Below are 24,720 nucleotides of genomic sequence, written 5' to 3'. Positions count from 1 at the left end.
TAAAAAAATATAAAAATGAACATCTCCCCAAAGCAATATACATGTCGAAAATAGCTCGCAGTACCCGCTGCTACACCTGATTCGGACCGGCCAGCCGACCCCAGCAAGCTCGGTGGTCGAGTGGTTAAGACGTCTGCACTATAGTGAGCAGGAGTTCGTTGGTTCGAGCCCCACCAGAGTAAACTTGTGAATTTCTTTCCGCAAGTTCTTGGACAAGCATGCACTGATTATACAGTGTTTATAAATATATATACGTCAGGTAATGGCAAAACACGTATTAAAAAGTGTTTGTTTTTCGATCAGCGATCCAAAAGCTGGTTCACTCTAACAATCAATCGAGTTCTGGCGTCATGGGACCAACTTCGAATCACCAATCACGTTCCTGATCCACATAAAACAAACAGGCCTAAAATCATCTTCTATTGACCATACTGCGCATGCGTATATTTAAACAACTAAAATTAAATGGCCATTGAAGCAACAATGAACTTTATACAGCCTACCTGTCCACGGATTTGTCTAGACAGTGTCACTCCAAATTATAGTTGGAATGGTAACATGGATTTTATTTTTTGAGATGCAATCCTCGAACCCCCCAAAAGGAGAGCGTGGCGCGCTTTATACACTAAACCACCCCTTCGCATCAACCCCTCACTTTTTCATAAACAACTAAATCCACCCTTTGTTCAAGGCGGTGGCAGCGATATGAAGGTGCCCTTTTAGCGGCTGCCTATGTATTTTTATCTCTCGTTATATGTATACCTTTTCGCGTGTGCTTATCGCTGTTTTATCGGCCTAGCTGCCTGCACAAAAAACTGGAAATCAGTATGGCAGCTAGCTTAGCAGGCATTCGTAACGTCTCTTTTTGTGCTACTCCTCACCCCTGTGGAAAACCCTGTCATGGAAAACTGTGTTATGTACAGACGTAAATCATCTGGATCCATACAGAACCAATTAGGGCCGTTTTCCAATACTCAACTTCGTCTCCGCCTCAGGCTTCGTTCCTAAACCAATCCCCAATTGTGGGCTTGAGGCGTTTAAATTACATTGGATTACTGTAATTCTTGGCTCTCTTGCATCTTATTTCATGTTTGGTTGCACTATTAGACTAATTACTGCGCTTACAACTTCAAAGGCAGCTAGTTAAAAACAGTTGAAGCCTAAGACGGAGCCGAAGTTGAGTATTGGAAAACGGCCTAAGTCTCAGTGGAATAAACTGTATTCGCGGCGTCGCCAATTTCAGTCGTATTCGCTAACGTAGTGTATTTATTTGAAAACGTTCAATTCAAAGAACCAAACTATATTCTACGATTTCATTCCGACCCCCCAAATCACCTGGTACCATCCCATTAAGGGTTTCAAAATTATATTGTACGCAGCGAATACCGTCTATTGGAACCATGGATACTGCCGGCGTCCTAGAATACCGATGAATAAACAGACAAAACATGGATACGTTTCATTGTTTGTTCTTGGCCCAGATCTTGTTATGGATTTAACTACTTCAGTGACGTGCCAAAGAACCCTGAGTCATGAGGCAACGTCTTTCATACGGAATCCCAGTTAGTTAAGAGATTGATGTGTCAGTAGTGTTGGAGTCAGATCCGTGAGTGATGACTCGCTATCAACCAGAGCGCCACTATAAGGAACTACAGTACTGCAATCCTCCCAGTCTATTCTGCCACCTACAGATCATGTTAATGTCGGTCAACAATCCCATCTTGGTACGTGCAAATTATGAGTATCTACATGGTAATCGAAGTACCAGTAGAGTCAGGCCTAAATACAGCTCAGAGATACCAAGCAAGCCGACCCTGTATCTGCAGAAACCAGTGACAGAAATTGTGATTTGGGGCATCGTAGGCATATTCGTCGTGGGTGTAGAGCAGGAAAACCTAAGAACAGGAAATTTGCTATTTATATATCTGTAAGGACCAGAAACAATTTTGCTGCGGATCCACGCCTCGGTGCGAGATTGTCTTCCCAGAGTTTTAACTCCAATCCCCCAAACGCCGGTATTAAAGCATGGGACCAACCAGAAATCATCATCCTAGTTATTTGTCCTCATTTCTCCTTACCAATGCGAAGTCGTTGGTCAATAAGCGGGATGAACTGAGCTCATCATTTGACCGAAATGAATTAATATTGGGGTTTTCGTTTTATCAAAATCTACATAAAAATATGATGGCAATTAATGACTAACAACTGTTTTTCAAGAATCGCGGTCTTTTGAGAGGAGGGGGAGTACATCAAATCTGACACCAAAGCAAGAAATTTCTGTACCTAATGAATTGGAATGTGTGTGGAGCCAACGCAACTTTCACGGTCGGTCTCTGTCATCGCAGCTTGTGATGTATACGGCCCTTCTGGCTCTCCTTACCAAGATGAACATGAATTTCATCTTCAAAAATCTTCGGACATTTTGGCAACAAAGTATCCTAATATAGAGCCTGAAAAGTGAAGGTCACGCAACGAACTTCCGGAGCCCTCGCGCGGTCTTCCTATGGGGTTTTTACATTGGGCCGTCCTATCAGTCTGATAATTTTTTGAACAATAATTCCTTGCTGAAACCACCCATGAAACATTCATTTTGGAATTTTACCTTTGTCTTCCTCAAGTAATATTGCATGTTTGTTTTCACTCGCCGTGCTTTCTTGAAAACGAGATTGTACAACCTTGCAAAGATTGACCTATACCTGCAGTCAATGGGTTCCACTGAGATTTCGTTGAGTTGACATCATGCAGTTGTTGTCAGCAAAGGTTAGATAAAATATTAGAATCTTTCGTAAAATTAGAATATTGCCTTATGGTTATTACCTTATAAATTATTAAAACGTTCAAATATTTTGATCTGTTTTTATTTTGGTTTTTACCCACAGACTACCATAAAATTTCAAACCGTAAATATTCATTTGCTTTTGAGACTGCCGTATTGAACTGTTCTTAATGTATTTTCGATTTTTGGAATCAATTTTTGGGTCAATTTTTGGCAGAATATTTCTCTTTTAGGTCAGGTAATTTTTCACTTTCTATAAATTGATATACATGTACTAGCAAATATCTTTCAAAGCCAGTTTTCCAAGTTGGATTTTTTAAGAAGAAACTGAATGAAAAAACATTACTAATTCTAAAATCTTTGCACGTTATTTTTCCTGTTCTTAGGGGCGAGAACTTAGCAAGGCACTACAGTGAAGAACGCTGGACTCTACGGATGGCGAAAAACACTGCAAAAATGAGCTGCCAGGGGGACAACGACCACATCAAATAAAACTAACCGGGCTCGGGACGAACGGTGAGTGCGTGATGACCGTCGCAAGTACTACAGAACTTGATGCTCCCACAAACTGGAACTGGAATCAGTTCACAAACTGTCTCAGTTCCAGGAAAAGACTCAGTTCTGCACTTCACTTGGTATGGACGAACTTTTTTTCACAAGTGTCGCTCCACAGACGACACGCCACCACCAGGGTGTAGAAGTTAACAAATCAAAGACTTCTCACAGCCCGCATGAGGGCAGAATTGCCTTCCAAAATCTCTCTTGCGGTGTGTTTGTGTCTGTCCAGTCCTTGCCGGCCTGCTAAAGCCCGCTTTTATAGTCTACAATCCTTCTAGAAATTCCTCTGCTTACGTATGTTTCCTAAAAACACTTTTAAGCATTACTTAACTAACTGGAAATATCGTCATCTTACATGAAATTTCCCGCACGTACATGTACAACGAGAATATTCATGACTACTCATTCACTGTGGGGTCAAACGCGGGTCACTCATAGAATCGCGTGCGACCTGTTTGATGTGGAGAAATAAAGAGCGTCATCTAGGGGCTCTGTGGATTAGTGCGTAATTCGTTATTTCGAATTAGTAATTCATTATTACGAATTAGCAATTCCTTTAAAAGAATTAGTACTTCGTATTTCGAATTAACAATTTGTTTAAACTAATTATTAATTTGCTATTTGGAATTGCCAATTTGTTTAAACAAATTAGTAAGTCGTTATTTCGAATTAGTAATTCGTTATTTCGAATTAGTAATTCGTTATTTCGAATTAGTAATTCGTTATTTCGAATTAGTAATCAGACAAAACTGAGAAGCGCATCTCATTCCCTGATGTCGGGGATTGTGATTATACCAATATTGCTGATTTTATTAATGATTCCTTCATTAAAGTGTCCTCTGAAATTCCATCTTTGGAACTTAGTACATCGCAAGCGTTCCTTCCCAGCTTCCAGTATTCCACCTTAACTCTTTCCTTGGGACATTTATACGCATCTTAGAAAAGTCAAGCCTGATAAATCGTGTGGCCCTGATGACATTCCACCTAAAATCACCGAGGAGTTTTCATACGAGTTTAGTACCCCTTTTTGTAACATTTTAAATTCTTCTTACAGTGAAGGTGTAATATCTCAACAATGGAAGAAAGCCATGGTTGTGCTCGTACCAAATCTAAGCCTCCCTGTGTTGATTAATTGCGTCCCATTTCAATGACCGATTGCTTTGCAAAAGTTGTTGCGGGTTTTATTGCAGAATGGGTATTAGAAGATATCAATTAACCCCCCTACGAGCGGCCAGACCCACAAAGTTACATCAAGTTTCCACGCGGATACAAAGCATCCAGGTCATTTCCCGGTCATGTCTGTAGCTCGGTGCACTTATGAACCTGTACGGCTGTTTTGTTGTTGCTAACAGTCCCATGAACTCCCCTCTTTGTCTTCAATTCATTTGGTGCTGTGTAAGCACAGTAATACCTGTCTCAACCCAAACAGCCGCGATCTTGCGGCACATGTCTATCTGTCAACTAAGAGATCCACTTACTGCACAAGGCCATATGGCATTCCTGGAAATAATGGTCTTTCAACAGCAGTTAGGTTAATTAAAGGGGCTTGGCATTCTTGAAGCACATTAGGAGCTAAGGATTACAAAGATTTTCAACTTAATTCAACAAAAAATGAAACGTTATTCAAAAAATACGAAATGTTGGATGTGGTTTTTGATCATGCCGTTTATGGGAGATCGAACTTCACACGGTTGGCAATGTTAAGGGCATAATACTTCCCATTATTTGATTACGGTTTTCTCCATTTTCTCTGTCAATGAGCTGGTAAGACTAACAATGTCTAACTTTTCTAAGGTTGTGTTGATACAGGGTGGACCGAAAACCGATGATAGAAAAGTTCATCCGCTTTTGGGTTCGCAGGTCCATCGTCCCTTGGTTGTGTGATTTTATTTCAGCAACTGTGAACCGCAAACAGTGTCTGTTACCATCAAACTTTGTCAATATACATGTACAAAACTCTGTCAGGTGGCCTCCTGCACAGGGTACCAAGTTGGGACCAATTGGCTTCCAGGGCATCATCAGTGATGCTGTAGATGAGGTCCCTGGTAATATCAACTGTTAGAAATTTGTAGATGACTTGAGACTAGCAGAAAATCGTCGTTGTGCTCTGACCGATTCAAACGATGGACTGAGTATGATATACTTCACTTAAATCGAAGCAAGTGTCAGGCCCTCCAAATATATTTCAAACAAAATGCACCTGTTCCTACTGTTCTTAAATTAATGTCTGCTCCCTTCAGTATGTTGATCAAGCTAAAATCCACAGTATCTGGATACAGAATAATCTCCACTGGGATAAAAATATTTCTGAGATCTCCGTCAAGGATAACCGTAAATTATACATTCTTCGGTTGCTGAATAAGGTTGGTTAGAACACAGGAACTTGTAACTGTTTATAAAGGATGCATCCGCCCGCCACTGGAATATGCTGACATGGTATGACATTCTTCAGTCACGCCAGTTAGAAACGCTGCAAAGGCGTGCATGTCGACCAATTCCCGGTAGCGGATTTACATCATATAGTGATGCTTTGCAAGACTGCGCCTTGGAGAACCTTTTTTATCGGAGGGAGGAACATGGTTTGCTGAGAAGCTTCCTAAGTCATCTCGTACTAGAGATCTCCTCCCCCTACCAGACTTGATACTCATTCTCACTGTCTTCGAAATTCTCATATTCTTTTTCTAAATTGCATGCAAGGACCACTCGGTTTTAAAAAAGCCCTATTCCATATTTTATTAATTTATTAAACAGGTAGATTGTAATTTTTTGCAGGCCGTTAATTTTTTGTCTTTCGTGTTTTGTTTATTTTACATGTACTTATTTCCGTAAGTGTACTTTTGAAATTTTGTCGTTGTCAATGTTCATCAACTTAATGTGAAATCTAAATTGATTGTAACTGTTTACATTTTTTAGTTACCATTTTAGTAACTTATTCGTTAATGTAATGTATTGTAATTTGTTACTGTAATTTGCCCTTTGGTCACGAGTGTACAAATGAATAAACCAAACCAATATGCAGTTATCCAAGCAAGCTGCACACACAGCTCCTGACTAAGAGACTACCGAATAGTAATTCGCCGTCAAATGTACGTATTTTATAAGTTCGTTTCGCGTGGCCTCATGCCAAGGGGCCGGAATTGATTCACAGTCCAGACTGCACGGTTCACAAGGCTGCCATCTGCTGGGAGGCTTATCACTATACATGGTGGCCAACTTCACAGTCAATGTTTTTGTTACTGACTCCGTTGTATCCCTATATACAGTGTCAATAAAAAAGGTAATCCAACTTCAGGGAGTTAATACACCAAGGTTATTTAAGTTGATAAATTACATGTGGTTGACAAATTAAAAGCAACTTCTCGGCTTTCCATTGATATCTTTATTGCCCCTCACTTCGTCCATGCATGACTGAATACATTGTTGATAAAAATTGCAAGTCCAAACCTATTTTTGCTAGTTGATTATGTTAGCTATTCATTTTAAGATGGTGGGTGATAGGTTACGATAGCCTTCTGTCCAAGTAGGGTAATAAGAAGGGCCTAGGTTTAGGATCAGGTAGTTGGAAAGATGGTAAAAATAACAACAGAACAAAACACCGTACGTATACTTGGAGCTTGCATCTAGCTAAACCCTCAAATGGTTGTTCGTTTGTTGGTTTGTCTGTTTGTTTGCTTGTTCGTTGTGGTTTTGTTTTCTTGGTGATATGATATGTTGTGTTTGTTCATTTCCTGTTTTTCTGTCTGCTGTCCTTTTTGGTTTTTGTTTGTTTTTTATTGGGTCTTTCTGTAGCACCAGGAAAGCAACTCGATAGTGATTAAGTTTTTTTTGCAATCTTGCAGGGGTGTTCTTTGTGTTTTGTGTCTTTGTGGGTGTGGTATTGTTGCTTGTGATGTTGTTTCTAAGTTTGTCTGTAACTGTATTGTTTTGAGTGTGTGTAGATTCTTAACTAAATATACATTTTGAGTGTATATTATGCATCTTTCAAATTTGTATACTGTGTAAATTTTCTGTGTTTTAATCCTGCAGGTAAATAAATGAAATGAAATGAGAAAATGCAGGAAGCGTTTCCCAGACTGGGAGCCACCAGCAGCCAAAACCATCTGGGCGCGAACATGTTATCCGTATCGACCCGGACAATGACTGACGCGCTGACGTACATATCCGTGAAGAAGCTGCTCTGGAGTTGCCGACAATACCCCATGGACCTGATTCAGTGAGCTGTGAAAGATCGTAGCCGCGTCTGCTGGTAATGGCTCGTACGAGGTGATAAAACATGATGCAAACTGTGGGACAGACACTCCCCCCCCGCCTTTGTGTTAGTCATTGGTATACTAGTATTTCAGGAATTGTTTTCAGACATCTAGGGGGATGTAATAAATTAAAATAGGCTAGAGTGTGTAAAGGGACTGGACTTGGGGGGATACCCCACTGTCCAATTTCGTAACTGGTATATTTTGAAATGTGGGCCGAAGGCTTGCTCGCACCTACGGAGCTTAGCTGAGAGTTGATGGTCCCTCTCCATTTCTGCGTCCAGTATTAAACTGAGGGGGCCATACCTTGGAGACCCGAACAAGGCAGCAGATCGCAGCAGCACACAGTATAGGAGAGTCACAAGTTTGGGAATAGCTGCCATGCGGATCGTCAGCGTCAGAATTTGCCTTTTGTGAAATTCAGATCGGTACAGTGACCACTCTTAGTGGCAGCCATCGGACGGTTGTCGGGACTTGGGCTGAACTGAGGGCGGGGCGCTGGGCGTTGAAATGGGATGTTGGACTGGATATCCCGTGCGTACTATCCCATGCAAAATGCTGACATTAGGAGAAAAGCAGCGAAGAAAGTTCTCATAAATACAGAGGTCCGTGCCATAGTGATGTTTAAGTATCAGCACAGTTGAGTGACCCTGCACTGCCACACGTCGTACGCGTAATGAACACTGTAGATTAGCTACAAGCATGACAAGATCGATACAAATGGATATACACGGTGTCCACATAAAAATATACCTAGATAAAAATTACTGTAATGGCAAAACTACTTTATATATTGGAAAGAGAAATCTATCTCAAGAAAGGGCAGAATGTCCTCTTTGCAATGTCATACAGCTTGTGATGTTATTGACACAGATGAGTGAACAAACTAGACAGATGTTGAGGTTACTGAAATCGGCACTGTGACAAGTTTGCATATTTGATTAACAAAGCTAGACCATGCAAGTGTGCAGAATACTATAATGGAAATAACTCTCATCCAGGGTTGCTTTTCTAATGTATGAATGTACTTTAACTATGCGTGGGTCTGGGAGTGTTAGAGTGGTCTTGGCCACTCTGGCCACACCTATTCTTTCTTTATATAGTCTCTTTGTTGCTTTTCTAGTTTAACTATGCGTGGGTCTGGGAGTGTTAGAGTGGTCTTGGCCACTCTGGCCAGACCCATTCTTTCTTTATATAGTCTTTTTGTTGCTTTTGTAGTTTGACTAGGCTTGGGTCTGGGAGTGCTAGAGTGGTCTTTGCCACTCTGGCCAGACCCATTCTTTCTTTATATAGTCTCTTTGTTGCTTTTGTAGTTTAACTATGCGTGGGTTTGGGAGTGTTAGAGTGGTCTTGGCCACTCTGGCCAGACCCATTCTTTCTTTATATAGTCTCTTTGTTGCTTTTGTAGTTTAACTATGCGTGGGTCTGGGAGTGTTAGAGTGGTCTTGGCCACTCTGGCCACACCTATTCTTTCTTTATATAGTCTTTTTGTTGCTTTTGTAGTTTGACTAGGCTTGGGTCTGGGAGTGCTAGAGTGGTCTTTGCCACTCTGGCCAGACCCATTCTTTCTTTATATAGTCTCTTTGTTGCTTTTGTAGTTTAACTATGCGTGGGTCTGGGAGTGCCAGAGTGGTCTTGGCTACCCATTCTTTCTTTTGTCCCCATTCGCCTCTAGCTATTGCAAAAGAATGTTTTTTTTTGTTACAGTTTCCTTGTGTCTCCAGGAACAATTGGAGGAGGGGAGCGGGTTAGCGTAGCAGTTCTTTCTTCGCTTTGCACCAATGATGCTTGGGTTTGAGTCCCGGCTTGGCCCAGGCTTGAAGTGCATTTGGTTTCCAGTCCATACTCGCTATTGCAACTTTTCTCCGGGCACTCCGAGTGAGGCATTTCTGTGTCAACTGTTATTGGAGACACACCTTGTGCTGGACGGCTTGCTACCAATCATGTATAATTTGTAAGTTGTTTTGTATAAGTTTGTTGGAAGCCGTCTAGTTTATCTCTTAATTAGGTTTAGCACCCTGGATGTCCCTTTGCTTTGCCTGGGCCATTTCTGTTGGAACATTTTCTTTGAATAAAAATGTGAAACCAGAAGGCAATTTTGCAGTGCAGTGTAACCTTAAAGTCTACTTGCTTCTGTTTGGTACTTTTGAAACTGTAAGAAGGGGTTAAAACCAATCTACCCTTCATCTGAATGGGAATTCGCGCCCAAAATGTAATTTCTTTTGTTTTCTTTCTCTTTGGAAACCAAGCTTTGTTGAAATGTAACATCTCCTTTTGTTCCCAGCATTCTAAAACCAAATGTCATTGTATGCAGTCCACCGGATTCCGAAGGATGCATTTGAAAACGATCGCACGCTTAAAGGTGGTGTACACCATTGTTTTTTTATATTAATTTCACAAGATTGGCTGATTACGGTGTGTAATATTCACTGCAACTTACATTCAATTCACCTGTTTCATGATTGAGTAAACTTCTTTGTGAAAAATTGAGAAAAACAGCGCGGCATTTTCAACGCTTAAATTGAAGGATTTGTAGTTTAATCTTGCGTAAGATCTATGGATTATATAGGGCGTTCATAGTACAAGCGAACATCGCTCTGCCGAACAATATTCAAGTTCATGGGTTGTACCATGTTTTAAAAATGGCTTCCAGAATTATTGTGGGGAAGGAAAGGGGAGAAAGACTTTACAGAGCTGGTAAGGCTGAGCCCTATTATCTAAATGAAAAGCGAAATCCAAACAAACATTGAACTAAAAAATAAAATAGTAAAAGTCTTTTATGACCTGTATCTTAGTAAAGTTAGAATGTAGCCTACGTTTTTTGCACCTTTGTTTGCTTCTTCATTTTTGGAGACTGTTTTATATTCATATTTGGACAAGTCCAGGGAAAAGTGCATTTTTTTTAATTTTTGGAAAAAAATCATTTTTTTTAGAACTTCTGAAATCCATACTTTCCTTGACAACTGAAAGGGTGCTGTTGATTTGATGACATTCAGAGAAGACATACTTCAGTGCATAGGTTTTTCTGTCCAAATTTCGAACCCAGAATTAACTTACACATTTCTGAGAACAACCATGAATTAGCAACGAAGAGAAAATTAAGTCCGCCAAATGTAAAAAACTGCAGGACTTTTAGTGTACAAACTGTTGTAATATGAAGGCTCTGTTCTTCTCCGGATAACATCACAGTTTTGCTCATAAATACGGAAATACTCATTAGCATACAAACAAAAAAGGCAGTAAAATACTCTTTGAAGTAATCAAACAAAAGTAGAAAATAAAGTTAACTGGGACACAACTTCAGTATACTTTGAAGGTTTTTTCGAATCGATAATTAACAAATTTAACTTCGCAAAAAAAAACTTTCCCCTCTTACCCTAATATCCAGTCATCAAATTAGCAAGACCAGAAATAGCTTATCAGAATCTAAAAACTGTCGGGCACGAGATATTCTCCCTCTTCGCTGCTTCTTCTACAGCATACACACGTTGAAGGTCCAGGTCCATCATTCCTGATCGGTAATACCTGGCGAAGTTCTGATAGTGTGATTCAATAAGTTGGGCACACTTTGCCCGTCCTCTGCCGGGAGCACACCATGTCTTGAGGTGGTCGTGAATGGCGTTGAAGTGTTGGAAGTTGGTAGTGTTTTCGTACATCTTGCAGTTAGCAGGAAGTGTGCCCACGTACCGCTTTGCGATGCAGAAGCCTCGAAACATGAAAATGTATGACTTGTGTGTTGTGACTTGTAGAAATCCAGGTTCTGTTTCATTCCTTCTGATTTCGAATCCAGCAGGCACTCGGCGTTGGTTGTATTTTGCCAGGGATTTCTTTTCGACATCTATGTGCCAAGAGTAGCGGTCATGCTCGAAGTAGTAAGCGTAGGTCAAAATGAGGTCACTTGGGCAGATTCCTTTGCCTTTTGGATAGATTTTGATAAAAGCATCTTCGAAGCGAAAAACCTGCAGGAAAGGGGGAAAGTACATCACTCAAGTTTTTACAGAAATCCCAAATTTTACGTTACATTGCAATATGTGCTAGAACGTCGAGGGGATGAGGCCTGTGGAAAGGTTGGAGCATGTCTTGCCTGGCCGTGGAAATTTGGGGGCTACAGTACATGCACTGTATACGGGGCGATGTTTGTGATAAAGATGTACATGTACATCTGTAATGTGCATCAAATTCATGCAGAATCTTACACCAGAATGGTATATTAATGGCTTTTAAAAACTGTCTTCCCTTTTTAATTGATAGTGCAAAAATTTTGGTCGTTTGGGAATCCAGAAAATTCGTCACGTTTTAATTTTTTTTGTAATCATCAGCTGAAGGTGGGGTCGGGGGTGATTCATGTGAAACATGTAATACTCTATTAATGTGGTCAGTTTAGCTGTTACTTCCCTGCCTCCATCGTATGTGGCTCATGCCCAGAGATTTTGGGTGCCTATGGTCGACGCCCGAAACACACACCAAATATCACGTGGTACCTAATCAAACGCGCACATATGGGCCTTGCTTTGAGCAAGCACCCATGGCAGGAGGTCTTTCACATGCACATGCCGTGTTGTAAATCAATAAATGTCAGCTGTTCACAAACAATTATGCTCTATTTCAAAATGGTTTGCACTCGGGAAAGGTGTTAGAAAACGCCTGGGCATAAATCACTATTTCGTGTCACTAATTCAAAAACACATCATAAGCAAGAACATTTCCCATCAAAATATTTGTTTACGTTCTCATATTTCTTGAAATAAAGGACAGTTGGTAATAATTAGTTCGTTTTTCTAAGCCTCATCCTCTCCTGGCGTCATTTAAGGTAAAGTGACTGTGACACGATTTGACATCGAGGTCATTTAGCCATCGATGTAGTCCAAATAGTAAGGCAGTCTGTACAATTTCTTCCCAACCTGTAGAAGGCCACAGTTAGGCATACATGTGGATTAACATCACAAACATATTGTTTAAAATAAGAGAGACGGAAAATATCTTATCTTACTTTTAGGGTTTTCAGTATGTGATTCCTGCAATTTGTAATCGTATCTCTCCAGAGGTAGATCGGAAAGTTGGGGAAGCGTGCAATCATTTTCTTGCCGATTGCAATTTTTATAGAATCACGGATGAATCTTTCCCATCCATCCCCAACAAGGGGCACCCCGAGGATTCGTATTCTACCGCCATTGAAGATGTTCTCAGGGGTTACAGGCGTGAAGAACATGTTATCCGTATCGACCCAGGCAACGACGTCAGCGCTGACGTACATATCCGTGAAGAAGCTGCTCCAGAGTTGCCGGCAATACCCCATGGACCTCATCGTGCTGTGAAAGATCGTATCTGCATTTGCTGGTAATGGCTCGTACGAGATATCGAACTGCATGCCGAGTGCTTGTTCGTGCCTGCGGAGCTTAGCTGCCAGTTGATGGTCCCTCTCCGACTCTGCGTCCAGTATTAAACTGATGGGGCCATACCTTGGAGACCAGAACAAGGCAGCAGATCGCAGCAGTACGCAATAAAGGAGATTGACAAGTTCGGGAATAGCTGCCATGCGGATCGTCAGTGTCAGAGTCTTGCCTTTAGTGAAATTCAGAACGGCACCCTGTCCACTCCCAGTGAGAGCCATAGGACGATACCGGGCACTTGGCATTAACCGATCTTGGGACGACTGACCGAGAGCCATAGGACGATAGCGTGGACTTGACATTAACTGAACTAAGGACCGACGTTGAGAGGGAGCGTAGGACTGGGTATCCCGTGCGTACCATCCCAAGATAAAGCCTGACAATAGGAGCAAAGCGGCGAAAGAAATTTTCCTGAATACAGATGCCCGTGCCATAGTGATGTTTAGGCTGATGTAAAGGCTGACAATATGAGCAAAGCGACGAAAGAAATTTTCCTGAATACAGAGGTCCTTGCCATAGTGATGTTCCTAGTATCAGCAGAGTTGACGCTGACCCAGCATCACCACACATAGTAATTAGCATTGCAGATTAGCTGCGAGCATTACGAGATCGATAACAATGGATGTATATTTCGTCATTTGCAATAATTGCATTTGTACGGAAAGCCTTGTATGCCACGAAGTACATATTTTCGAAAAGTGAGGTATACTTTCTCGAAGTCCGTTTTTAGGAGAAATTGTTTAAACAGGAAGGCCTATATTTTTAAGGAGGTTTGTTTATTATAAGATATACATTTTTCAAGCTTATTTCAAGAAGCATATTTTCAGGCTGGGATTAATTTCACAAAAATAAACTTCCACAAAAATCTAACTCATGAAAACGAACTAAAAACCTTCCCCCAAAAAACTTGAAAAATGCATCTCTTTCCAAATAGATACAAGTAACCTTTCTATTCATAGATATACAGAAAGGAAGTGGAAAATATGTTTCTCGACCCAACTAACTCTCGTCACAAAGTTGAAAAAATATACTTCATAGAAACGAGCTCGAAAAAATGTACTCCAAATTTTGAAAATACATACTGGATGGCACTACGGGGCTTTTTTACATCGAGGATCTATTTTCAGTGAGATACATTCACAAACTAGAGGTAACATAGTTTTAGCAGACAGATAAAACGGGGACGATAGAGGGCTTTTTTATATTTATGGGTACAGTATACAAAAATACAGCTTTTCCTAAACTAGATTAGGGCTAAGTTCGAAGTTTTAATCAAATAGGAACCGACTTCATTGCAATATACATATATGTACCCAAGCATGTCGATAAAATAGATCAATTACAAATTACCACTAAATCTATCCACTGTTACTTTATACGTGCGATCTTTTCTTTGCAATGTAATTTATGTAGGGGAAATTGTGTGTGTAGTGCTCGATAGTTGTGGGTCCAGACCAGCATATAAGTTGACACACTTAACAGTGATCAATATCTTCCACTTCAAAAAATAAGGAAAAATACTCGCAAGTTTCAAAGGTGTTCAAGACACATATCAAATTAAAGCTCACTTCCTCATCTTTCATTTTCCTTTCAGTTATTTTCAGTGGCTGAAACGATGACATTTGAGGATATTTCTCTCCAGAGACAATTATCCCTCAAAACAGTGAGGATGTCCATCGCCATTTTGGAAAATGATGCATATACTCCATGTCAAAAAAGAGCAATTTGGAGGGCCCCGTTTGGTCCGATATTCTCAGAAATGCAACCTGACAGTCCTGCCTCTGGATTTCTTCCACCTTTTTAACAAACCACTCAGTCCACGTGCCACGAAATGTTTTAATAGCAGCGAGTTTGACAGCCGACAAATCGTGATTCGGCCGTGCAGGTAATTTTGGACCTATTTACAGGCCTGCAACCTTACATATGTTTCATTCTTTCTTTGACCACACGACTGTTACCGGTGGTGGCATATTCCTTTAATTGACAGTACAGATGATATCATGTGAAATACTTATCATCCCTTTGATTCACTTCAATTTCTTTATTTTGTTCTTCATTCAAATCAAGCTGATATGGAGTACCATACAGCAATCGCAGAAAGGTGTCCTGGCTGTCCATTATAAATGTTAGTGCTCCTCGTTGCTCTCACCAAAACCTTCATGGCCTGCTCTATTCACAAACTTTTGTTTCGACGAGATTTGTCTGATGGCGTCGTTAGCAAATCATCGTTTCCCTCGTAAACCCTGGTTTCCCTCGTAGTAGTGTTTCTCTTTCTGCAGGACTGTCCCCATGTGGCAAAAATGCGATCATATCTCCAGAGTCTGTAATTCTTTAGGAGTTCTCCTGTGAGTTGCAAATGAACTTTGTACTGGTTTTTCTTTAATGTTTATACTTGTGTGAGCTTTCAGAGGTGCTTTAAAAGATATAATTTGGAGAATACAGACGAACATCTTCGGCACGTTAGATTTTTGAGCTGCTATATTATTTTGTGCAATACTTATATAGGCAGGCACTCAAAAGTACAAAGAACGTACTTTAAGCAAGAAAAGATATTTTTAACAAGAACTAGAAAAACTAAGGTTGGACAAACAAGTAGTCCTGGAAAAGGATATTAAAGCAAGGGTCCTTGAGTAATTATTTACAGAAAAACTAAAACAATGCACGTGCTTGTGTTACGTATCTGAGAGTCCTCTCTTGTCTCTCAATCTGAATTGTTGAATAAAGTACAGTTTATCTTGGGTGCAACAACTCTGAGATGTCGTTAGCAAAGGATCCTCAATGGATGGTATGCAAACAACTCTGGGATATCATTAGGCAATGATCCTCGAAAAAGCCAATTCCGGGTCAGCAACCTTACTGTCCAGGAGTCCAATGCAAGGGGTGAAATTCTGAGCCTCTCCCTGGCTTGCTAACATCAAGCAGGTATCACCATTCCTTGATGTGCACCCGCTCTACCTCGGGTTCAGCAGACGACGGCAGATTGCGATAACTTGGATAAATCTGAGTCAACAGTTACTGAAATATTTAGAATTGAAATCTGCAAAAAGTTGATTGATTACAAGTGAAACGATTAATGAACTTCAAGAGTGGATGACATCGAATTTATGAGTTTCTTTTTAAGGAAAATAATCTTAACAAAGTTGTGGTTATGTGGTGGATGGATAAAACTTCATTATTAAAGTCACTTGGGGCGCTATTTGCTTCATACCGCCACAATATAATACTGAGGAAACATCGGGCTTCATGTACCACCATAGGCCTATACTTATATTAATTAAATAGGTACAACGAACTCTCCTCTTAGCAACAATCTACATTCACTGAATGTTGTCGACGGTTGAATCACTCCCTGTAGAACAGTATGCCTCCTATAATTACGCTCATTTTATTGCATTTCGATGTGATCAGCATTTGCTGACGATACCTGGTCAATTATTGACAACCTATATTCCGATACTGATGTGTTTATACATTCAGAAAGTTGGTATGTCTGCATGCTTTATTCCCTGTTTGTTATATCAGGTTAAACTGTTGTGTTCACTGCCGCAACGACAGGACGTTGGTAGTACACATTTATGTATCGCATCAGAAACTGGCACATCAGAAAGGACGACATGCAGCTGGCATGTCAGATCGAATCGATTGCCCAGGCGACCTGTGTGATTGGCTAATCAAATCGATCTGGTCGACGTTGGTCAGATAACGTATTTCTAAAATAAACCTATTAACGGTCTGTCGGGGATATCTGTAAGAGGACTTTGGTCTTCCCGTGCTGATCATTTTATCATCCATAATTATATTTATTCATCACATTTTAACGAGAAATTATTCTCTCCAGTTGCAGTCATTAAAAACTTCACAATCATTACTGTGGGGATCCTAATTGTGTGTATTAATTACTCTCGGTATTGAGCCTGAGAGGAAATCTGACCTTGCCAGGTAACACTATACAGTTTCTGTGGGCAGCGCATGTTACATCGTTCGATCTTCCACAGGTGGGGTCGATATGTTGTCCACGACTCGCAGCCGTATTACACAGTTGTCCGTGGCCAGGAAAACTGTGATAGACTTTGATCTTGGTGCTGAGTCTGATACCACGCTTCTTGTACTATGACGGTGTTCAAGTCGTCAGTCGGAGACACTAGCTTTGCTGATGCGAGCTGAGATCTCATTGTCGACTTTGACATTCTGAGAGATAATTGCACCCAAATAGCAGAACCTGTCCTCGGCTTTGAGTGGTTTGTTGCCAATGGTGATGACGGGGTTTGTGGGCAATGTTCCTGGCCGTGGCTAATAAAGCACTTCCGTCTTCTTGATATTGATAGTTAACCGTACCGAACGGAAGCCCTGGCAAATTGATCCACAATAAATTGCGCATCTTCTATGAGTGAGCGATCAAAGAGCTATCATCGGCGAAGAGTAGATCCTGCAACATCATCCACAACGTCTTGGTCTTGGCCTTCAGCCTGTGGAGGTTGAACACACTCCTCTCCAAACGAAACCGGATCTTCGCTCCTCTTTCACAGTCCTTGAAGGTGTCATGGAGTGTGACGTAGAACACAATGCTGAAAAGCAGAGGGGTCGTAACGCAGCCCTGTTTCGTGCCATTATTGACTAGGAACTGGTTGAACATGGCGCCCTCTTTCACAACCCGACCAACCATACCGTCATGAAACGAACAGATGATGTTAATGATCTTGTCCATGGTCAATATCTTGTATAGGCAGCTAACCTTGGCAAAGATCTTCCATAGCCCTTCCGTGGCGACGGAATCAAAGGCTTTGGTGAAATCTACAAACACAGCGTAAAGATCCATGTTTTGTTCCTTGCACTTCTCCTGAACTTGCCTTAGGGAGAACATCATGTTTGTGGTGCCACGCGAAGTACGAAACCCGCACGGGCTCTCAGGGTGGATGTTCAGCAACGCGCCTCGGAAGACGGATCTTACCTGCTATCGACAGCAACGAGGTACCCCGATGATTATTGCAATAGTGACTATTCCCCTTGTGCTTGTACAGGTGTGCTATCGTGGCATCTCTGAAGCTCAGGGGAACAGACTCTTCTTCCCAGATATTGGTGGACAGCTCGGTCAGGCGTGCAGTGAGGGTGTCGCCACCGCACTTGAACACCTCAGAGGGTGGTCTTCACCGGCCACTTTACCACTGGACGTCTGCTTAATAGCCTTGGAGTCTTTGGCTGCTTTTGGTTGACTTAAGGCTCCTCAGTGATTGGAAACTGTGGGACCTCAGCCACTGCTTCATCGGAAATTGTGAACTCACGGTTCAGAAGGGACTTAAAGGGATCTGCCCTCCGAGGGCAGATGGTGTCTGAGTCCCTGACCAATGTCTCGCCGTCAGCCAAATACTCAGGTGTAAAATTAAATGCAAGCCCTACTTCGCATATTGTAACCCATCGAATTGATCATTTTTTTATTATTTGGATAACATTGTAATAAATCAATTAAATAAAAACTTCTGAAGCCAAAGCAACGGGAATCACTGACTTAGCCTGTAGAGTAGACTGTGGACTTCCTTTGATTTGAATGTTCATGCCCAGTGAGAAAAAAGCATAGTAACTGACTTCTGATTTCTTTCAAAGAAACATTAATATACTTTCAGTAATTTAAAACGCACTAGAATGTGTGCCCCCATCATCCCGGACTAGGCCTACCTCAGAGGCAACATGTTCATAGAAATTAACTTTTTGAAAGCCAAGCACTATTTATTTCATGCAATAGTTTCAAAAGTTCGTTGTTTTAACTAAACGGTTTAATTGAGGCTGTCAATGACAGTACCTAGAAAACTGACATCCCATTTCAGCCCATTTTCTTGAAAAGATTCAAAGATGTGGAAAGAATAAAGACCCAACTATTCATGACAGGTGGCTCAGACATTACAAAATTTGGTAAACACTATATGATTGTAACAAAATAACATTTGAGAAATGCAGTGAAACTCATGTTTTCTGATAAAGCTGATGGTCACTGCGGCAGTCAAGCATCAGTGCCATCAGCAAATTACATTATTCACTTGTTGATCAGATTATATATGGTACATAATAAGGAGGTCAAGCCTAACTATACATATATCTGATCGCCACAAAGAGGTTTTAAAAGACATGCCTCACTTTTGTTTCAGATGGAATCGTTTAAATGGAAGGTTTAAAGGAATGTTTATTTCAACACAAGCTTACGTGGGTAGACGAATAGACTGTCCCCCCATTTCCAACTGCATGGGATTTCAACGCTTATGGAAAACCTCATACAGTGGAGTACAGCACCGCTGCAAACGATTAACATGCCGCTGGGACTCATCTACCAACCCAGACCTGGCAAGGAGGCAGAGCGATTCTGCTGACATCCATGAAAGATTTGTGTTGGTGCGCTTTCCACACAGCCACCACAGACTGATCATAATCAGGGGCACACACCTTGTGTCCCCAACACGCACACGTCAAGCTAAAAGGTGGAACTTCCGTAAGGCTGATTAGAACAACTACAGGGAACAGACAGATTCCTTAGCAACCAATCTTCCCTGCCCGTGGTCTAGTGACGTTAATGAAGCATACACTGCTTTCCTCCATGCAGTCAGTGCAGCATCAAAAGCATCCATCCTACGCGGATGCCGGAAAAAGTACATCCCTGGCTGGTACAAAAAGAGTGTGATAGGCCCCACCAGGCATTTCAGAACACACCAAACGCGGGAGACGCCGCAGAGGCTACAACTGACGGAAGCTACACCTTGAAGCTATTCGTAAAGCACGCTTGAGGGAAGCTGTTGAGAGCATCGACTTCACACACTCAAGCTGGAAAGCTTGGCAAATGATCAACAGGCTTACTGGAAGGAAGACCAAGAGAAAACCTTGCCCAGTCACGCCAGGTGCGATAGCATACACCCTCATCAGCAACGGGCGATATTCCTCCCCTGACAAGGACTTTTCCAGTGACGTCAACAATAAGCTGAAGGAAGCGAGGAACATCTCATCAGCTGATCGCTGCCTTACGACTGCTTTCACACCTTTCGAAATGAAGCAAGCCCTAGGCACGCTCAAGTCCGGGAAAGACCCTGGTCCTGATAGCATCCACCCAGAACAATTATCCCATGCTGGCCTCCGCCTCCTTGACTGGCTCAGACATTTTATGTCACAATGTCTTTCCGCGGCCAAAGTTCCGTCTCCAGTGGAAAAGAGCAAACGTCGTGGCCATCCTAAAGCCCCAAAATCCAAGCAATCACCCCAAGAGCTACCGTCCCATCTCACATTTGTCCGTGCCCCAGAAACTGTTTGAACGGCTGATCCTCAATCGTATTGAACCCGTCCTCGAGCACTTTCTGCCGAATGAACAAGCAGGTTTCAGGAAAGGGCGCAGCACTGAGGACCAAGTACTTGCAGCAGTCGACCAAATCGAAGCTGCCTTCGAAGACAAGAAGAAATGCGGGGCCGTTTTCATCAACCTCTCCTCTGCCTACGACACAGTCCGGCACCCTGGCCTTATCCTCAAACTCCACCTAGCCCTACAAAACAGACAAATGGTCCATGTCATCACAGAAATAATCTCAGACCGATGCTTCAAAGTACTAATTGATGAAAGGGCAAGCAGAACCAGAACCCTTAAGAATGGCGTTCCCCAAGGCTCGGTTCTCGCTCCCGCACTCTTCAATCTTTTTATAGCAGACATGCCCCATACCCACAGCTCCAAATACGCCTACGCAGATGACCTACCCATCCTCTTCACCTCAAACTCCCTTAAGGAAGCTGAGAGCGTCCTTAGCCAAGACATGCAGATTTTACAGGCATACCGTACCACCAATGGCGTCTGAAATTCAATGCACAGAAGACCACCTGCTCCGTGTTCCATCTGAATAATAAGGAGGCGGACCATCAGCTTATAGTCAAGCTCCATGAAGCCTACCTTTCATTCTTATACCTTAGAGTGAAATTTAGACCGTTTGCTCACCTTCCGCCACCATACGCAGAATGTTGCTGGTAAAGTGTCTGCAAGAGTATGCCTCTTACGTAATCTGTGCGGCCGCGTCTAGTCTTGGGAGCTGATTTCACTACCCTCCGCTCCTCCACGCTTGCCCTTGCCTATGCTCCGGCCAAATACTGCGTCTCCGTCTGGGGGCACAGCTACCACACAAAGAGAGTAGACGCCCAACTCAACTCTGCCCTCCGAACAGGCTGCCTGAAACCCACTCCTATTCATCAGCATCCTGTACTAGCAGGCATCGCACCTCACCACCGCAGAAGAGAAGCTGCCACAAGACAGGCAACCTTTAAAGTTAACATGGAAGCATCACATCCCTTCCACGTCAAGGTCCCTGCTGCCCTCCCTAGGCAGCGCCTTAAAAGTAGAAAACCCTTCATCGTCTGCTCAAACCTTCACCACAGAGACTGAGAACCTCAGCAGGAAAGCTTGGCTCTCTAACAAGTGGGAGGAGCAACAGTCTTTAGGCAGACTCACCAACATGCTGCCTCTGTCATCCCACCCTCTTGGCTGTGACCTTCCGCGTAAAGAATGGTGCCGCCTGAATCGACTCCGTACTGGCGTTGGGCGCTTCTGAGCCTGTATGCATCTATGGAACTTTTCAGACACAGACAGATGCGACTGTGATGAGGTGCAGACGGCCGACCATCTGGTCGAACAATGCAATATCCATCGCCTGGAAGGCAGGTGGACCGCTCTCCGCAGCCTAACACCTGACGCCAGGGCTTGGTTGAGAGATGCGGATTTCCCCTCATAGTACAGATCGATCAGATACGACCACAAGCAAGAAGAAGAAGATGTCATGACTGAATGCTGAGCTGAAATTCCAGCCTGATACCACAGGAGTTTTTACCACATTTTATCCATTACATCTGACCTGCAACAACACATAATTGCTAAGTTCTGCAAAGTATTCCAACTATTCGCAGATCTTTCTGAACAGATTAACCATCATAATATTTTGTCAGGCTCTGAATCCATTTACCTACGTTTTGATCTTTGAAAATTAACTGCAAGTTGTCCATCTGAGAGGCAGTATTATGCCAGGTGGATGAAGTGCCACCCACTGTATTGGAAGTGCACGGAAAGCGGGTTATCACATTTTCTTGAATGAGTGGAGTCATAGTGAAATTCCGCTGTCAAGAAGGGCCATCTTGATATGAGTTATCGCCAACTGAACATAGTCACTTGACTCCGGGTTCATAAGGACCATGAAAAAAATGAAAGAATGTTGAAAACAGCTCTAAAACAGCGCCCACACGTGGACCACCTATGAACTTTTGTGGCCTAGGTATGTCACGTGCTACCAAAGGGAACGTATAACACCTCCAGTTGCGATATCCTCAGTACACGTCCAGGAGTGTTGGCTACTGCAGCGATAGCAGTTTCTCCATTGTCTCGCATTGTCTTTGGCCGGACGAAAATAAACCGCGAAATTCCGGTTACAAGAAGGGCCAGCAACGCAAAACCACTCCCCCTCCACCCCCTCGATCCGTGAGCTGTTCCTGCTGCTTTGCTTAATGTCTAAATGCCTTGCGGTAGAAACCAGCCGATCGAGCGAGCGAATAGACACGTGCCTCTTTCCAAAGGGAGAGGCTTATAAGGGCCACTTACCCCCCCCCCCAAAAAAAAATCGAGTTACTATCTCGCTGCGGCGAGATAGTAACTGACATTACAGAATTTTCACGATGTCATCTAGATATCTTGTTGGTCTCATCATTTGTACAACATAACATCTCTGGAGTGTATGCATGTTAAATTAAATCAAAGTCAAATAGAGAGGAAACTTATTATGTTGATTTTTGTCATTTCCATAACTTCTGGGATGATAAAGTCAATAATTTCTGTCTAACAAGTGGCTTTTATCTGCTTTTGTGAAATTATGGAAAATAAATCTCGTGTAAAATATTAACTATCTTTAATGAGCCACAAGAGGGTGCCCTCTCATGTTGTGTCGTTTGCAGTCCTTGTATAGTGCTCAGTATACTGCGGTTAATATTATGTAGTTTGTAATCTTTATGCTTTTGAGTTGTTATCCGTATCATTCCACTGGAGACTTTGAGACCTTGGTGGGAGAAGACATACTGTTCCCTTTTCAGGGTACATTCGACCAAAATATGGTTGTATTTCTGTGCGCAAGCCTTCATTAATATTTGTGATCCCACGGGATTTTTACAATGAGACGGGCCATAATCAGGAGGCATCATAGAAATAATTCTATCAGTCCCGAATTTTGGACTGATAGTTTCCAGTTCGGGGTATTTCTTACACTAAAAGCCCCAAATTGCGGACCGATTTCGAATACTGAGCGGGCGGCTACATTCAGAAATGAGCGCTTAGTTTTACTGCTATTTTGGGGGTATCTTCGTTCAAAGGCAAATTAAAAAGTATTTTCGTAGCTCACCCCATGAAATTAAAACGAAAAGTGATCTTCTGGCCATAATTTTGAATTTCCGGCGAAAAAAAAGAGGCCAACCTCTTCCCAAGAGTCAACAGGCGGCGCTATTTCGGTCCGACTTTGCACTGTTTTCTATGGGTGCACCCTCGTATTTGGGACAGAAATATGCCCGCCAAGCTCATTAATAAAAGTTATAGACTCAAAATATTCTATATTAGAGGTTCCTGAGAGCCATGGAACTGAGGAACTGAAGAAATATGAGACTGGACCTCTGGGCAGGACTCAGGGCTTCCAATTCTGAGCAATTTGGATGCAATCGGGTTTGAACTTAGTGGCACTATTTGAGCCATTTTGCCGAGGGATAGTTTTTCAAAATGGCTACTTTTCTGGACAGGGACATTTTCTGCATTTTAGAGGTGGTCTGCTTCTGGTGAAAATTTCTCAAAAATTCATTGGTCAACCCCCCAAAAATTAAAAGGAAAATGAAAGAGGACTTTTTAAAAAAATATTTGTGAAGTATGGGGATTTGTCACTACTGTCTATGGGAATTTATTTTTAGTGGTGCACCCCTATGGGCGCGTATTTGGTGTAGTGCAACATTCAAGGTATTGCGCGTGCTCAGAACTGTATGCACGCAGGCTCAGAATAACACGCGCATGCTCAGATCTGGTAAAAAGGACCGGTATGTTTGTCGCCACCAAGCGTTTCAAAGTCTCCCATTCTGCTTGCCAGGGAGGTCCAGGTCACGTGACTTTGTATGGAAACCAGTGAACGTGTTAGTTCATTCAATTCAACAGTTACAGTTAAGACCTTTTTTTGCCTTTAATTACATGTAGTTTGATACATATGACGTGTTCGTCATGAATAATGCAATATATGGAATAACATTTACCGTACCAAACATGCCTATTTTCCACAGGTGCCAACTGTTTTAAACCTATATCTTTCATTATGTACCGAACTTATGCCTGTATGTACCCCACATGCGCCCACGATTTTATACTTCATACTGTTATCCTTTTTTAGAAAAACGTTTTTGAAAATGTTGGCGCATGTTTTGGAGTACTAACTAGCACTACTTGGGTACATTGGGAGAAGAAAAGACACAAGTATGAATTAAACCATGAGCACATTGTGGGAGTATTGGCGGGCTCAGGTTGGGTACGGTTATATTCTACGTTCTATTTATTCATGACCATACCAGACTGGCACCCACAGCATCTCCCGTTCTGCTTCTTGTCACACTTGTCAAGACTTAGACTTATTATCAATCATCATATGTGGGGGCTTTCTCAAGCGGTCAGTTATAAATTAATACATCACAAGGAACTTTTATGCCACAAAAAGGGAAAGATAAAATAGTC

At 42.1% G+C, this 24,720-nt stretch overlaps 1 protein-coding gene across 1 annotated transcript; it reads right to left on the bottom strand.

Annotated features, from left to right (window-relative positions):
* Positions 1 to 10,100: 10,100 nt before the first annotated feature.
* LOC110984436 (uncharacterized) lies at positions 10,101 to 17,593 on the bottom strand. Its single transcript, XM_022244642.2, has 2 exons — positions 12,575 to 17,593; positions 10,101 to 11,543 (listed from the first exon to the last, which is right to left on the bottom strand). Exons 1-2 carry the CDS (start codon positions 13,406 to 13,408, stop codon positions 11,004 to 11,006), a joined length of 1,374 nt encoding a protein of 457 aa, XP_022100334.2. The 5' UTR covers positions 13,409 to 17,593; the 3' UTR covers positions 10,101 to 11,003.
* Positions 17,594 to 24,720: the final 7,127 nt, after the last annotated feature.

This window comes from Acanthaster planci, linkage group LG02, assembly GCF_054643075.1.
Source record: "Acanthaster planci isolate LZ-2023a linkage group LG02, COTS_SCS, whole genome shotgun sequence".
Lineage (NCBI taxonomy): Eukaryota > Metazoa > Echinodermata > Asteroidea > Valvatida > Acanthasteridae > Acanthaster > Acanthaster planci.
Note: the sequence above shows the minus strand (reverse complement) of the source record. Positions and strands in the feature narration are given on the sequence as shown.

Bases quoted from the DNA above. Each gene is read 5' to 3' on its own strand.
- LOC110984436 (XM_022244642.2), bottom strand. From the start codon at position 13,408: ATGGCACGGGCATCTGTATTCAGGAAAATTTCTTTCGCCGCTTTGCTC. The intron at 11,544-12,574 runs GTAAGATAAGAT...CCTTTCCTGCAG, and splicing joins ACATACTGAAAACCCTAAAA to GTTTTTCGCTTCGAAGATGC.